The sequence below is a fragment of the Vipera berus genome, assembly GCF_964194415.1.
Source record: "Vipera berus genome assembly, chromosome: 1".
Lineage (NCBI taxonomy): Eukaryota > Metazoa > Chordata > Lepidosauria > Squamata > Viperidae > Vipera > Vipera berus.
In genome coordinates, this window is record NC_138202.1 from 98,678,586 (window position 1) to 98,694,069 (window position 15,484).

Here is a 15,484-nt window from a genome sequence, read left to right on the forward strand (position 1 = left end):
AAATTGGGCACAACTCATTTAACAACCACCTTCCTTAGCAACAGTCCCAACTGTGGTCTGTTGAAGACTGTGTTCTGTGCACTGTGTTCTAATTTTTTTGGAGGCATGAACATCCCCTTACTTCATTTTCCCAGCTATTCCTCAATGAAGTTTGCTGCAGTTAATGTTTCAAATCTTTCTTGGTGCTTACAATATTTGTTTAGCATGAACAGTATTCCCAGTATTCCCAATGTTCCAACAGGAACATTTTAATTACTATTTTTCTTTTCCTAAGCTACCTGTTTTTTCACTTCTTTTTTTTTAAAAAAAGTCTGATCACTTGTAAACCATTTCATCACTTTTCCAGTCACTTGATCCAGAATGTTTTGAGAGAAGTAAACAGACTAATTAAAAGTACATTCCTGTCAGATTACAAACCAGGGATATTCTGCAGGTCAAGCATTATAATAATGATGATATTGAGAAAAAAATATAAAACAATCCGCATCAGACCTTTTTGAGGAAAAGCTAGAAAATGAAAGAATGTTTTATTATTAAGTTTTTTTTAATTCAGAGTTGTTGTGTCTGTATATATGTGCATTTTGATACCTTATTTTTATATATAAATTTAATTATTTGATTTTGTTTACAGTATGTATAAAACATTGTTTGGAATGATTCAGTTTTTATGTAAATAATTTCAAATGACTAACAAGTAACCCGACACACAAAATTTATTTGGAAGTTAGAGCCATTTCATTACCTCCTCTTTCCTCCTTTCACCATAACTTAATGCTATGCCTTGAGTTATTTGTAAAAATAATAAAGTCGGGATATAAACAGACAAACAGAAATCTTAACAGTATTTCAAACTATGCTTTAAACAAAGATTTTGGGTTTTGCTAAAAGTGTCTTTAGAACATGGAACAACCACCATTTCTGGTTAGCTATAATCAAAATTTAAAACCAAATTTAATGACAACTCCAGCTGTAGTCTAATGGCAGAAAGTGAAGAGGAACTAAAGAGCCTCTTGTTGCGAGTGAAGAAGGAGAGTGCAAAACTTGGGTTGAAACTAAACATTAAGAAAACCAAGATCATGGCATCCGGCCCTCTCAATTCCTGGCAAATAGATGGGGAAGAAATGGAGGTAGTGACAGATTTTATTTTCCTGGGCTCCAAGATCACTGCAGATGGGGACTGTAGCCAAGAAATTAAAAGACGCTTGCTCCTGGGGAGGAAAGCCATGGCAAATCTAGACAGCACACTAAAAAGCAGAGACATCACCCTGTCAACAAAAGTGTGTATAGTCAAGGCTATGGTCTTCCCAGTTGCAATGTATGGCAGTGAAAGCTGGACCATAAGAAAGGCTGAGCGCCAAAGAATTGAAGCCTTTGAACTATGGTGCTGGAGAAGACTCCTGCGAGTCCCTTGGACTGCAAGGCAATCAAACCTGTCAGTCCTAGAGGAGATCAACCCTGACTGCTCTTTAGAAGGCCAGATCCTGAAGCTAAAACTCAAATACTTTGGCCACCTAATGAGAAGGAAGGACTCACTGGAGAAGAGCCTAATGCTGGGAAAGATTGAGGGCAATAGAAGAAGGGGACGACAGAGAATGAGGTGGTTGGATGGAGTCACTGAAGCAGTAGGCGTGAGCTTAAATGGACTCCAGAAGATGGTAGAGGACAGGAAGGCCTGGAGGAACACTGTCCATAGGGTCGCGATGGGTTGGACACGACTTCGCAACTAACAACAACAACCAGCTGTAGTTGAAGAGCCACATAGGTCAGGGATGAGTATTTAGCTGTATTGTGTGAATATGTAAAATGTTTTAAGGTAAAATGTTTTAAAGGAAGAAAATGTGCTAGTAATAAGCACATGGCTTCTACTGTAATTCAGTTGAATTGTGATGGATGCATAAGCTCATGATGAGCCAATGTTTAAAATTTCACAAAGATTTCTGATCAGATAAATGATATAAATTCCCATAAAGTTTTATAAAGTTAAAAGATGGTCTTTCTTTAACTTATAGATTAAAGCACAAAGTAAGAATAGCAAAAGTCCAGCTGAGGAAGAAATAGTCATATAATTTATAAATGATTCACAATATGTGCCAAATATATTTTATATAATACTGCATTCTTAGGCACATTATCCTGAAAGTAAAATATATTGAAAACAATGGACCATTCAAGTCAAAACTTCTACCTTAAATATGTTAAGATATTGTCACACACCTACAAGATGCATATTTGTTACCAGATATTGAAACCTTTTTCAGCTGCACTAATGGCCTTTTTTTTGTTTAGTGTAATGAGAAGTATTAAACACTGACAAAACATTCAGGTTTTTTTTCAAAACACCTTTCTGTCATATCTATGTTACGAGCTATGTGGCTCTTTGTATATGTTCACCTTCCATAGTTATAAATGGATTATTACAATCTATTTAATAGCATATTCTCTGTGTCACCATGAGATCTGAACTTTATAGTTTAAGATTTTATATATACTTTGAACTTCTCATAATGTACCTGGAAGTTCAGAGTATATTTTTTTTAAATTTTTATTTTATTTTATTTTATTCAAATACAAATAATACAAACATAACACATATAAATGTAAATAAAAACAATATAAAAAACTACAAATACCACAGTACACCCACACACCTGGAGACCATTTTTATTACCTATATTTCTTCTCATATATATCAACTAACAATATACAATATATTTCAATTGTGCCCTTATCCTCTCCAAAATAGCATATATTCTTGAGCAGAGTTTAATTATTAAGCACTTGCTTTCTAAGGAAGGTGACTCCGCAGCTATATATGCAGGATAAATGCAACACAAAAGAGTTTGTTTGTTTGTTTGTTTTTATCAAGGAGGTGATAAATAGTCTGGTCTAAATGCCATTGCCACTCTTCGTAGCAAGTTCTAATTAGTACTGTTCTTGACAGGTTCTCAAAAATATTGAGCTTAGCAGTGATGGCCATTAGGCAGGGACCGATCTTTGGAAGCCAGCTACCATAAAAGCATATTGTAGCTCTTATGTTTGATGCCATGCTGCAATTTACAATAGTGGAGTTGTAATGAAGAGAAGTGGGCAGCTATATAGGAGCGGTGGTGGTGTAGTGCTTAGAGTGCAGTATTGCAGGCTAACTCTGCCCACAGTGAGGAGTTTGATCCTGACAGGCTCAAAGTTAACTCAGTCTTCCATCTTTCCGAGGTCCTCAAAATTGTTGGGGGAAATATGCTGACATGGTAAACCACTCAGAGAATGCTGTAAAGCACAGTGTGGTGGCATATAAGCCTAAATGCTATTGCTATTACTATTACAATATTAGTTTGATGAAATGTCGTTTACATTGTTATTACTTACATTTCCAATAATCTATTAAAAATGTCCTTCAGGATCATTTCAGACAGCTCAAATTTTAGCTCATTATACTTACACTCTTAATCTCATGAACTTAATTCTTTTTCTTAATTGTGGCTTATTCTCAGGGATTATATTGTCAAAATAATTTCTAGCTTATGTGTGGTCTCACAGCAACATTGCAGCTGAAGCAGTTGTAATCTTGCATTGGGAAAAACATAGTTTAAAACTCATAAAGATGCTTCTAATAAATAGAGGAAAAGTCCATGGAAATTCAGATTTATAGTTAGTATTAATCTCAGTTTTCTTTGGAACTGCAAAGAGCATAACTGTTAAGAAAGAGCCAGATGAAAGCTTCCCAAATGACCACTTCCTTTTCTTTCTGTAGGCAAATAACAGCTCCATGGAGACATTAGACCTTTTCTTTCTTATCTTTAAGAAAGCAATGATGTATTCATGTCTGCTGGCTCAGTCTGACTGTTACAAGTTGCAAACAACTGGTTAGTTTAAATTAAATGTGTCATTCAGCTGCAGAATACACGCTACTTCTGTATTCAGAAAAAACACACTACTTCTGTAATCAGAAAAACATAAATTGCATTATATTTGTTCAAGGCTATGTTTTCTGGTTAGTTCAGATGAGAACTAAGCCATATTCTGCACTTGGGCTAAACATGAAATCCCAAACTAAAGGTTCCCAACTTGGACGTCTTTTAGATATATGACCTTTAATTCCAAAATACTTTGTCCACCAAGAGTATTGCCTGAATTGTAGTTAAGTCCAATGATTACTCGTCCCAGCTTCTGCCAACCTAGCAGTTCAAAAGCACATAAAAATGCAAGTAGAAAAATAGGGACCACTACGGTGGGAAGGTAACAGTGTTCCGTGCGCCTTTGGCGTCTAGTCATGCCGGCCACATGACCACGGAGACGTCCTCGGACAAGCGCTGGCTTTGAAACGGAGATGAGCACCGGCCCCTAGAGTTGGAAACGACTAGCACGCATGTGCGGGGGAACCTTTACCTTTACCTTTTACCAATGATTTGGATGATGCCAAGACTGAGAAAACCTGCTCTGTACTCACGATTATTTTATTTTATTCAGTTTTTAAGTTACAGAATAACTCAAAGCTACACACAGAAAGTTAATAACAACCAAATCAAACCAAAACACCATACCAGCGACATACAAACCATACAAAAGAATTGAAGGGCAAGATCACAAAATGCTCTGCCATATTTTTAGAACCAGTTTTGTTAAAAAAATGGACCTTGGGCAGCAGTCTTAAATGAGGAAGTACAATTCATCCAAGATTAAAGACTGAGATAGCAAAAGAGATCTGTGGGTCCCTGATATCAACAGCTGCTTACATCATGAGAGAGTTTTATTTTATTTATTTATTTTATTTTATTAGATTTATATACCGCCCCTCTCCAAGGACTCGGGGTGGTGTACAGGGCAATTAAAACGCTAACAACACGCAAGGTATAAAAATTAAAATAAGATTAAATCAATAGCCCTAAGTAATAAATACAATCTAAATTTTAAAATTTTTAAAATTTAAACACTAAAATCCAATCCCTCAGTCCAGGCCAGCCTTTTCAAACAACCAAGTCTTCAGGTCGCGGCGAAACGAGCGAAGGTCAGGAGCCATCCGGAGCTCAACCGGAAGCTGATTCCAGAGGGCAGGCACGCCCACAGAGAATGCTCTCCCCCTGGGGGCCGCCAGTCGACATTCCTTGACCGATGGCACCCTGAGGAGGCCCTCTCTGTGGGAGCGCACAGGACGATGGGAGGTTAACGCCGGCAAAAGGTGTTCCCGTAAATAACCCAGACCCATGCCATTTAGGGCTTTATAGGTCATCACCAGCACCTTGAAAACAGTGCCATGTGTGCCTACGTAATACAGAATACATATGGGTCCAGATGGGGAAAGTAGTTCTACTCATTTAGCAGGAAGGAAGCTCTGTTGTGTATAAACGGGATGCCCCTCAGTACAAACTTTTGCTCTGATCAAAGGCATTGTCCAGTTGTAAGTATGGGAGAACGATATTGCTTCTTGAAAGAGGATGGAATTTCAGTATATTTCAGAGGATGGAATTTCAGTCTTTTTGTTTTCAGTAATTAGTATTAAGAGAATAAATTTTGCAAAAAAAAATCCTTGTGATGTATAGGTGTGAAAACTAATCTTAGACTCCCTGGTGACAATTCCATACTCTTTGTATCATCTGGCCCTTCCTGAGCATCCTGCTTTCTTTCTGTCACAAGTGGCATTTCTTCTCTAGACTTTTCCCTAATTGGGAGAAATATAATGGGCACTGGGGAAAAAAAGAGAGAACAGGCTCAGGTGAGGATGGATTGCACTCACCCTTCAAAATCTGAACTGGGTTTCTCACACAATCAAGCCACCTGGCTTGATTTCCTGTCTCCAGTGAGCTCAAAAACGTATCCTGGGAAGCATCCGGTTCTCACTTGTGACTGCAATCCAAAGGGACAAGCAGAAATGACAGATAAACTGTCTCTCAGGAAGCTCAGCCCTATGACGAGTTTTCCCTCTTGATGTATTTTTTTTTAAAGTCTTTATAGCCTGCCCCTCTCCAGAGGAACTCGTGTCAGGCTTACAATCCATAGAAATAAAATAAAATTTAAATGCAGCTCAGTTAATCAATAAATTTTAAAAGCCCTGCAGTTTCAAATACAAAATAATAGTTTATGCAGGCACTTCAGGGGCAAACAAGATGGGCGGGCTCTGAATGCTAATTTCTAAATCTGGGAGTAAATGGTCAGGGTAGCAAAAGAGAGTTTGTACCAACAACAGCCTGGTCCCCAGGAAGAGGGCATTCTAAAGCCAGGATGCCACAGGAGGCAAGGCCCTCTCCAACAGCCCCACACAATGAACTTCTCTCTGTCATAGGGTGCCAAAGACCTTAACACAGGATGCCTGTGGATCTTAATGTGCTGAGAGATCTGAACAACGATTTTCCTGCAGGTACTGTGTTTCTAAACTGCTAATGATTTTAATTGCCATTATGGAAATCTTGAAGTTATGCAGTTTCTGACAGGAGCCTCACTCCCTCATTCTGTAATAAGCTACAATTCCTCTGTTATAGGGTACAGAAGATCTTAACACAGGATGCCTACAATTTCTAAGTCCTCTTTGAGGATGGGGTTTGTTCTTAATGCACGGACTATTTGGGTAAGCAGTGCTGGCATTGATTGATTGATTATGTGTCATCAAGTCATTTTAAACTCTAGTGATCACATAAAGAGATTTTCTCAAGGATATCCTGGCATAGCTGGCTGAATGTAACCCAAGCTACCAATGCCACATGGGGTGAAGTCACTTTCCTCCAACTGAAATATTTTTTTGCTATTTATTCAGTCACAAACTCCAGATACAAGGTACAATCTCTCACATATGTTGGGTTGATGAAGAATTAAGAGAACTGTATAATGATCAGTGTCCAGTCCCATGCTAGCCTCATCAAAATGAGGTCTCAGCATGGACATTCATAAAACATCATCTCATCTGCTCAATACATGCTAGAACAGTAGGGTTTTCATACAAGAACAAGAACATCTCAACAGATAATAAACATTGGTCTACGTAGTCCAGGGCTTTTCAACCAGTGGTATGGGTACCACCTGTGGTACATTGGCACCTGGCAGGTGGTACGCAACCATCCCAGAAAAGTGGTAGCGGGGGAGGGGAATGAGCTGAACTGGTGGCAGCACCGCAGAAGCCTGAGTGAGAGACGGCTGGAGCTGCAGGGCTGTCAGGGCTTAGTGGAAGCGCCAGGATCAGTGCCAGGCTCCAGCTGGAGCTCGGCGCTGATCCTGGCACTTCTGAGCCCAGAAGAAGCGCCAATCAGCTGGAATGTTGCAGCATCTCCAGGGTCTTGTGATTTACATTCAGATGCTTGGCAACTGATTCATATTTATGATGGTCACAGTGTCCCAGGGTCATGAGAAGTGACCAAAACCTGCTGCAACCACCCAGCAGACGGGGGGGAATAAAATCCAAACACCCCCCCACCCCACCCCCGCTGCCAATCCTCAACAGAAATGCTCACAACAATGAAAACCTTGGACAGGAGGTAGAGCGCTGCCGGGCAGTCAGGGAGGTGTCTTGCTCGGCTGTGGCTTGGGGGGCACTTTTTTTCAGTGCCATTGTAACTTCGAACAGTCACTAAACAAACTGTTGTAAGTTGAGGACTACCTGTACATCATCATTTTTTTTTTTTGGTCATCACGTTTTTGACACCTTGCTAGGCAACTGGTTGTACTCAGATGTTGCCATTTCCTAAAAGTGGTACAATGGGTGAAAAGGTTGAAAAGCCCTGACGTAGTCTACACATAGAAAGAATAGGTGAGATCAACTTCAAAACTCTCTCACCTAGACTTTAGTAATAGAAGTAGTTCAACCCTCTGATCTAGGAGACTGCTTCCAAACTGTCCTAGCATTTGAAAGTAACACTGTACAACCAGAAGGCAAACTGGCCTGGAAAACCTAACCTTGACAGGGACCAAAATATAAGATACTTTTGAGGTTTTCTTAACTTTTTGCCTAGCCTCTCTCCACTGCCATAGTTCTCTTCCTAAATTCAGATCAATAAATATACCCTCAATATATTGAGATTAATAAACTAAAAGATAATTGTCATGTTACAAATAAATATAGTTTAAAATATAAGGTGAAGAACAGTGAATCTATACAGTAATAAATCGAGATCCTAGCTTTGTTGTTTGAGGGTTTTCTAGTTCTTCCTGTTGAGGCGGGCAGGTGTCCATATTCAGAACATGCCAAGGTCTCTACAATCTTCATCAAACCACTAGCCAAATACCAGAGCAAAGTGACGGATCAGATGGTGAAGGCCAACTCCTTAAGTTATCTGTTTGGAAATAATCTGGGATGGTAAAGGTCCAAGTAGGGGAGTCTGGTAAATGTCACAGATAAATGCTTGAAATTCCTTGAACCAAGGACAAAGAACCTGACATACAAAAAGGGTACATATAATCTTCCCTCAATGGAAGCAGAGATAAGCAGCTTGGGAAATGGTGCAAGCAATCTAGCTTATAACCTAAACCTACCAAGAAAGCATTACCTTGGAAGCTTTAAGATTACTGCAAAGAACCAAGCATAGAAATGTTTGCCACAGGCTCAGTCAGTTTGATTATGGATGGATGGAAACAGATGGAAACCTCATTCAAATAAGAACATGCTTTACTTTATAGGAAAAGGAAGGACTACCAGACGGAGGATTTTAAAAGAAAAAAAGGTTATTAGGCCCTAGAACACATTCCCCACATCATGCCCTTTTCATAGATTGGAACTAAGATTTCTAGTTATTTTATTATTTATTTATTTATTCCCTATTTTTAAAATGTTTGTAAACATCTCTTATATTATGTGCTGTTGTCATTGGGTCATGTGGACAGGAGAGTCTTAGACTATCTGCAAATGTAATAATGTTAGCAAAGCATGTTAGTAAAGCAATTCTAGATAAACTTACTTCTTAAAATTTTATGATACATTTGTTGAGTGTGTCAGCACTTTGAGGTAAGCCAGCCTTTGAAATCAAGGATATGAATATTAAAACATTTAATTATAGGATTACAGTATCAGAATCTTGCATATCTGAAAGCACCACTCCCCTACTGCCTTTATCTACAAATGAAGTAGGGAGGTCTTTTCTCAAATTACATTTGTTTTGGACTCACATTTCTTTAATCTGACCCTTGTTTTGGTTGCAGCTTTTCCTTCTGTTCTTCAAGTTCATTCTTACAGCTCATTACAAGTGTAGGCTTAAACACAGAAATGAAATAGATCACTCTGATAATTTCTCCCAGCTGTTTTTATTTCACGATTCTTTTTAATTCCCCAGTTCTGATTCTTAATTATCAAGTGATGCTTTTGTTTTGTTTTTGTTTTCACATTTTGATGTTTTTGGCTATTTGTTTTTAGACTGGTACATTTTAGACTAATATTGTGAAGGATTCCAGAAGCTTGTGGATTTCATTAAATCCCCCCCCTCTCCATTTAAAATATGCTGCAACTTTTTCTGGTAGGTGGGTAACTCTTGAGGTGCACTTCCGACATCTTGTTTGGTTGTAAGAAGAGAGGGAACAGCATAAGAAGAGAGAGAGAGAGAGAGAGAGAGAGAGAGAGAGAGAGAGAGAGAGAGAGAGAGAGAGAGAGAGAGAGAGAGCTTACATGAAGCCTATATAAGTAGTGAGTTCTAAAAACTCAAATTAAAAATCATGTTTTTTTCTGTTACAAAAAATACTCATTCAACACTGAAACACTCTTTGAAATTCTGACATACACACGATTTAACTGCCAAATTTAATTAGACAAAACCTGACCTATGACATCTTTCCCTTTATTATTCTCTTGGTTTTTTTACATACAAATGGTATAAGGCAGGGCAGTGCTTTTTTTGTAAAAGAAAAAGGTGCCGGAACTCACACATGTCATACAACCCGCCTTGCCTACCCTACAAGGTTCCATCCAAAAAAGGTGCCAGAACTCCGTTCTGAGCGTTCTATGAGAAAAAAAGCCCTGAGGCAGGGGTGTTAAACTGCCGGCCCATGGGCCGGATACGTCATGCCGAAACCACGCCCACCCCATTGCTGGCAATGGAGAAAAAGTCACGATATGTCACAACACACCATGTGACATTGCGAGTTTGACACCCCTGGTATAAGGAAACCACAGATAAAACATTTTAAAACAACTATCCCAGTTGTTCCTCAATGAATAGTGTTATATCATCATGGAAAAGTATCAAGTACTTGTTTGTCTTGGAAGACAAAGCCTTTATTTTTGGCATATCCTTTGTTGGGTGGAGTATTCAATTTTGGGTGGGGGGGAGGTCCTACTGAAACAAGGTTGTGAAATAATCCAAATTATCTTATTTATTTAATTAGTTCTGATGCCAACTCTATTCAAAGTTATCTAAGCAGATTACCTAGTTTAACACAAATTAAGTTATAGAATAAGAGTTGAAATAATTCACATGTGAATATTATTTTTCCACACTAAGAAGGAAAAATGCCATCTCTGTTGATCTCCATTCTTACAATCAGGAATTGCTAAACTCATATGGATATCTAATCACTTGTAAGCTTCAGAGTTCCTCCTCCTGCAAGACCAATGAAAATACTGTCCCCTTAACTAACTGATGATAATTTACATTTACATATCAATCAGATTCATAGATATTCCAAACAATGGTTTGATTTAACTACAGTTTATTGAACAAAGTACAATCATCTCTAAGCAAAATACTAAACCAAAATTAATAAGTGAGGCCGCCCTATATACTGGAGCATATGGAATTTTGTATGTTATGTTCCCTTTTGCTGTCAAAAGATTTTAACAACCTTATTAAAATAGGATTTACTTATTGTTCTGTGCCTGCTAATACTGATTTTACCACAGAACCTACTGGAATACCGAAGTTACATTGCTGTGACTAGGCAAGCAAGAAAACACTATCCTTTCGAGATTTATAAATTGAATATTTAAATAAATAAAATCATAAATAATAACTAGCTGCAGTTGATATTCCCTTGGAATGAACTGCTAGACTGTTTTCAATTATCCTGAAACAAATGAGTGAAGCTGTTTTTTCCCCTTTCTTTTTCACATTTTCTAAAACGTCAAAACTATAGTTGGAACCATATACACAGCTCTGGATCTCAAGTTTACGGAAACTGGTGAGTATGCTAAAAAAATATCTTATTTTTGTAACCTGGGTTGTCTTCTGTACTACATCCAAGTATTAACTATAAACAAGCAAATAGGGATTGAAATCAAAAGCTATAGGACTGTGCCTCAGTGAATCTCCCAGCATTTAGTGTTCTAATTTCAAGAAATGCAAGTAAATTTGAACTAACTGCCCTTCCTCCTATTGCCACTGAGAAATATTATATTCAAATGGAAGTCATCTCTTACCAATCTATCACAAAAGAAAGCTCTGAGGCAGTTGCTACTATCTTATTACATTTTGTTTATTTATTTATAAAATTTATAGGGCACCCATCTTATCTTAAGGTACCATCAACATCAATTGACCGGATGATCAAAATATCTGGCTCCTGTATCTATAATGCATATGTACAAAAAGAACATTAATAAGGGCAATTTTTCTCATCTTCTCTTGACTAATTTCCTCCATATGTGGCTTATTTCTTGAAAAAAGGCTTCCTGTGGGTTATGCCATCCTAGTAATGGTCAGTTGGCGATGTTCACTTACGTATAGTAATGAAGTAGCACAGGACAATATTATTATTTTAACAGGTGCATATATTACTGCTACAGGTCCATGTCCATGGTTTAAAAACTCTTTAAAAAAGGAATGCATAGCAATGCAGGACTTTGGCTCTTGCATAATTCTACAAGAATGGGCTTCAAAAATATCTTCCCAGCAATATTGAGGGAGAGAAGGTGAAGGCCAATTTGCCAAAATGCATGCATCTTAAAAGCATGCACTCACTATAGTGTGGAAGATTATATTAGTACTGAAATCTGATGAAAGGAAAACTTCCATTTGTTTGTCTGTTATTTTAATATAATTTCTGGTTTCAATTCTGGTAACTATTCTTGCTAAAAGCTTGTAAAAATCTGCTCCTCTAGGGGAAAATAATCATCAACACGTGTTATTTATAGGCTTGTCTCTGAAGCCTTTTGCAATCTACTTCCTATTTAGGCAGATGGTTAGTCATCAGAAAGTGGCTCAAGAATATATCCTGTTCCTGATTTTTTTGATGAGAAATTTTTGCCCTCAAAATTACTGCCTACTGTATATTGCTAGATGTATTCTCTAAGCCCAGGGGGCCAGTAGGCAGCTCAGCTGTAAATAGAAATTCAGGTGAAGTTCAAGCTGAACAAGAAAAGTCTATTTCCTTATGGAAACCAGTTTAGAATTGCTGGTATTCTTTTTGGTGCATTTTTATTTTGTATTAAAAAGGTAAAGGTTCCCCCGCACATGTGTGCTAGTCGTTTCCGACTCTAGGGGCTGGTGCTCATCTCCGTTTCAAAGCCGAAGAGCCAGCGCTTATCTGAGAACGTCTCCGTGGTCATGTGGCCGGCATGACTAGACGCCAAAGGGGCACGAAGCGCTGTTACCTTCCCACCGTAGTGGTCCCTATTTTTCTACTGGCATTTTTACGTGCTTTCAAACTGCTAGGTTGGCAGAAGCTGGGACGAGTAACAGGTGCTCACTCTGTTACGCAGCACTCGGGATTCGACCCGCCAAACTGCCGACCTTCTGATCGACAAGCTCAGCGTCCTAACCCACTGAGCCACCGCGTCCCTGTTTATTTTGTATTACTGTATCCTAAAATAATGGTCTGACTCAGTTTTCTCCAGCTTGCTGACCTCCGGAAACTTTAAACTGTTCCTTCCATCATCCCTGCTCTTGACCAACCGGACTGAGAGTAGCAGCTGTAAATAATCACATTTATGCTCATGTCTATAATGATTTTGTCCTGGAACTATTTCCTTTCAATGGTCATGCATTGTGGTTATGAATCATGAGTATTCACCAAGACACTGTGCCGTTTACAGCTGTGGATCACTTGCTTTTGTCTCCCACCAAATTGATCATATGATATTTCACCATGAACCACATCACAGATAGGTTTTCTGAAGCCAAGTGTCCAAAAATGGGATGAAGAAAAAAATAATCCTTAGGCTTATAGGGTAACTTTCAAAAGATTTCTTCTTTCCAACCACAGACCTTGGTCTAGAAATTAGCAGTACACATTGTTCTGGACCCCCTTCATATTTGCAATAGTGGCGAATATCTGTAGCTCAGGTGTAGGATGAGGGTGAAGGTTTACTCTCCGAGCTTGTGGGTTGATTTCTGAATGTTTCATTACCAGGCTAGCTAACATCTTCAGCTGAGTTTAGGGGATGTCAGTGTCAGTGTTCTTCTGTTTATAAGTGCTTCAAGTGAGGGTCTTGTGATGGGTCAGGTGTGAGTCATCAGTGAGTCTTGTGAACAGCACCAGTTCAACTGGAGCAACACAAAAATCATCGGCCATGCTACCACCCGCCACGCTCACGAGTTCATCAAAGCCTGGCACTCCACAAGCAATTCCGTCAACCGACACATTGACCTACAACCAGCCTACAAACCTGTCAGAATCCAAATCATCTGCACAGGCAACCAGAAACAGCATTGACCCTCAACCAACCCATGCAAGCCCACCTCCCCCACCAGCAGTTCACCTCCCAATGACCTTGAACTGATGTGACCTCCCCATCACAAGACTCACTGATAACTCACACCTGACCCATCACAAGACCCTCACTCAACACATCCACACCTGAAGCCCTTATAAACAGAAGAACACTGACACTGACATCTCCTAAACTCTTCTGAAGATGTTACCTAGCCTGGTAACAAAACGTTCAGAAATCAACCCACAAGCTCGGAGAACAAACTTTCACCCTCCTCCTTCATATTCCCCATGTTTCTTCCCATCATAGGACTTTACACTGGTTTCCCATTAGGGCCAGAGTCCAATTTAACCTCTTGGTGGCAGAGTTCAAGGCCCTGAGGTTAGCCATTCTTACTCTCTGTCCCAGCTCCTACCTTGGGATGATCTTCTTGTACTGCAGCATCAGAACATAGACTTTCCATTCCCTTTTCACATTGCTGCATCTTGTTCATGTGAATTGATAACCCATTCTATTCTGGAATTTGAAACCCATGCATCTTAAGAGTTGCCATGGTTGAGAAACATTGATCTAGACCAGGGGTCAGCAACCTGAAACAGTGAAAGAGCCACTCGGAACCGGTTCCCTCACAAAAGGAAAAACTGGGAGCCGCAAAAAATGTGTGCGCATGCGTGTACAGGCGTGCATGCGCAGAACAGGGTTTGAAGAGTGGAGCCAAGGCGAGATATGCACCTACCCTGCATATTTGAATTGATTGGTTGAACTTTTTTAGTCCCACTTTTTTTTTTTTTTTGGACTGCACATGGCAGAGGACTGGGAGCCGCAGGAGACGGCTGAAAGAGCCACATGCGGCTCTGGAGCCGCGGGTTGCAGACCTGTGATCTAGACTAAGTAGTCTGGGACCAGGGATTTCTCACTCAAAAACATTATTCGTGTTATTACATTACAGCAGGATACTCCAGAAAATGTGTAATCAATGTACAGTATTTTGGAAAGAATTTCAAATTTCCCTTGCACAGACACATGTCGACTTGAGACCTACAACATCAACAACAGTCATTTTTTTGAGCACGGGTGGTCTCCATTGAAAAGAGTGGTTCCAAGACCCTAACCAGCTCGTTTGCATTTTTGCCTTTCTTGAAAAGAATTTTAGATTCTTAGCTAATTGTTATAGGACTTCCCGTCCCCTTTTTCTCATTTTATATGTGGATCATTGCCCATGTATAGTGCTTTAATTAATTACTGGATTTTTAAAATCTAAATTTACCAATATTCCTCCTGTCCATGGAAAAACAAAGAGTTTTGGAAAAGTCAAGAGTTAGATAGAAAGAAAACAGCATTTTCCTTGGTCACTATGTTCATCAGAAAGCACCTATCACCTAATTCACATATGAATACAGCTGATGTAATTTCTGTTGTCATCACATCTTATATTGCTCTTTGCTGAGCCTCAGCATCAGGACTTTGGACCTGACATGGTGATTAAACACCCTCCCTATTCCACATTCTCAAATCACTGCTAGAAGGTTAGATAAGTAGATTCCTTGCAGAGATACATAAGCTCTTCCTTATCAGCATCCTAGAATCTTATTTCTGGTACAATATATATTACTCCTTAGATTTAAATATGGAACCTTTTCCTCCCACATTTTCAAATGCCTGGCCAAGTGCTGCTTGTTTCTCAGACTTGAAGGTCTGCCATCAGTCTTACCAACTTTACAAAAGAACTTTCGCTGCCATAAAAAAAAAACCAAATTCCAGCCTCAAAAGTTCTCATCCCTTCACTTGGTCTGAGCTTAAAAGTGTTGCGTGAATCACTGCATGCCTTTTGATCCCATTTATTACAATGTCATCCAGGTCAAGTATATCACCAATAGCTAGCAAGCGATTTCTCTATTGCAATCAATGCTGAGGACAGCAACTGGAGCCGTT

At 39.2% G+C, this 15,484-nt stretch overlaps 1 protein-coding gene across 1 annotated transcript in view; it reads left to right on the forward strand.

The window, feature by feature from the left end:
- Positions 1-6,488: 6,488 nt before the first annotated feature.
- DKK3 (dickkopf WNT signaling pathway inhibitor 3) overlaps positions 6,489-15,484 on the forward strand; it is a 102,720-nt gene continuing 93,724 nt past the window's right edge. Inside the window, exon 1 of the mRNA XM_081312562.1 lies at positions 6,489-6,556. Within this exon, the coding sequence (XP_081168688.1) occupies positions 6,494-6,556 (63 nt within the window). The 5' untranslated portion in view covers positions 6,489-6,493. The remainder of the gene's footprint in view (positions 6,557-15,484) is intronic.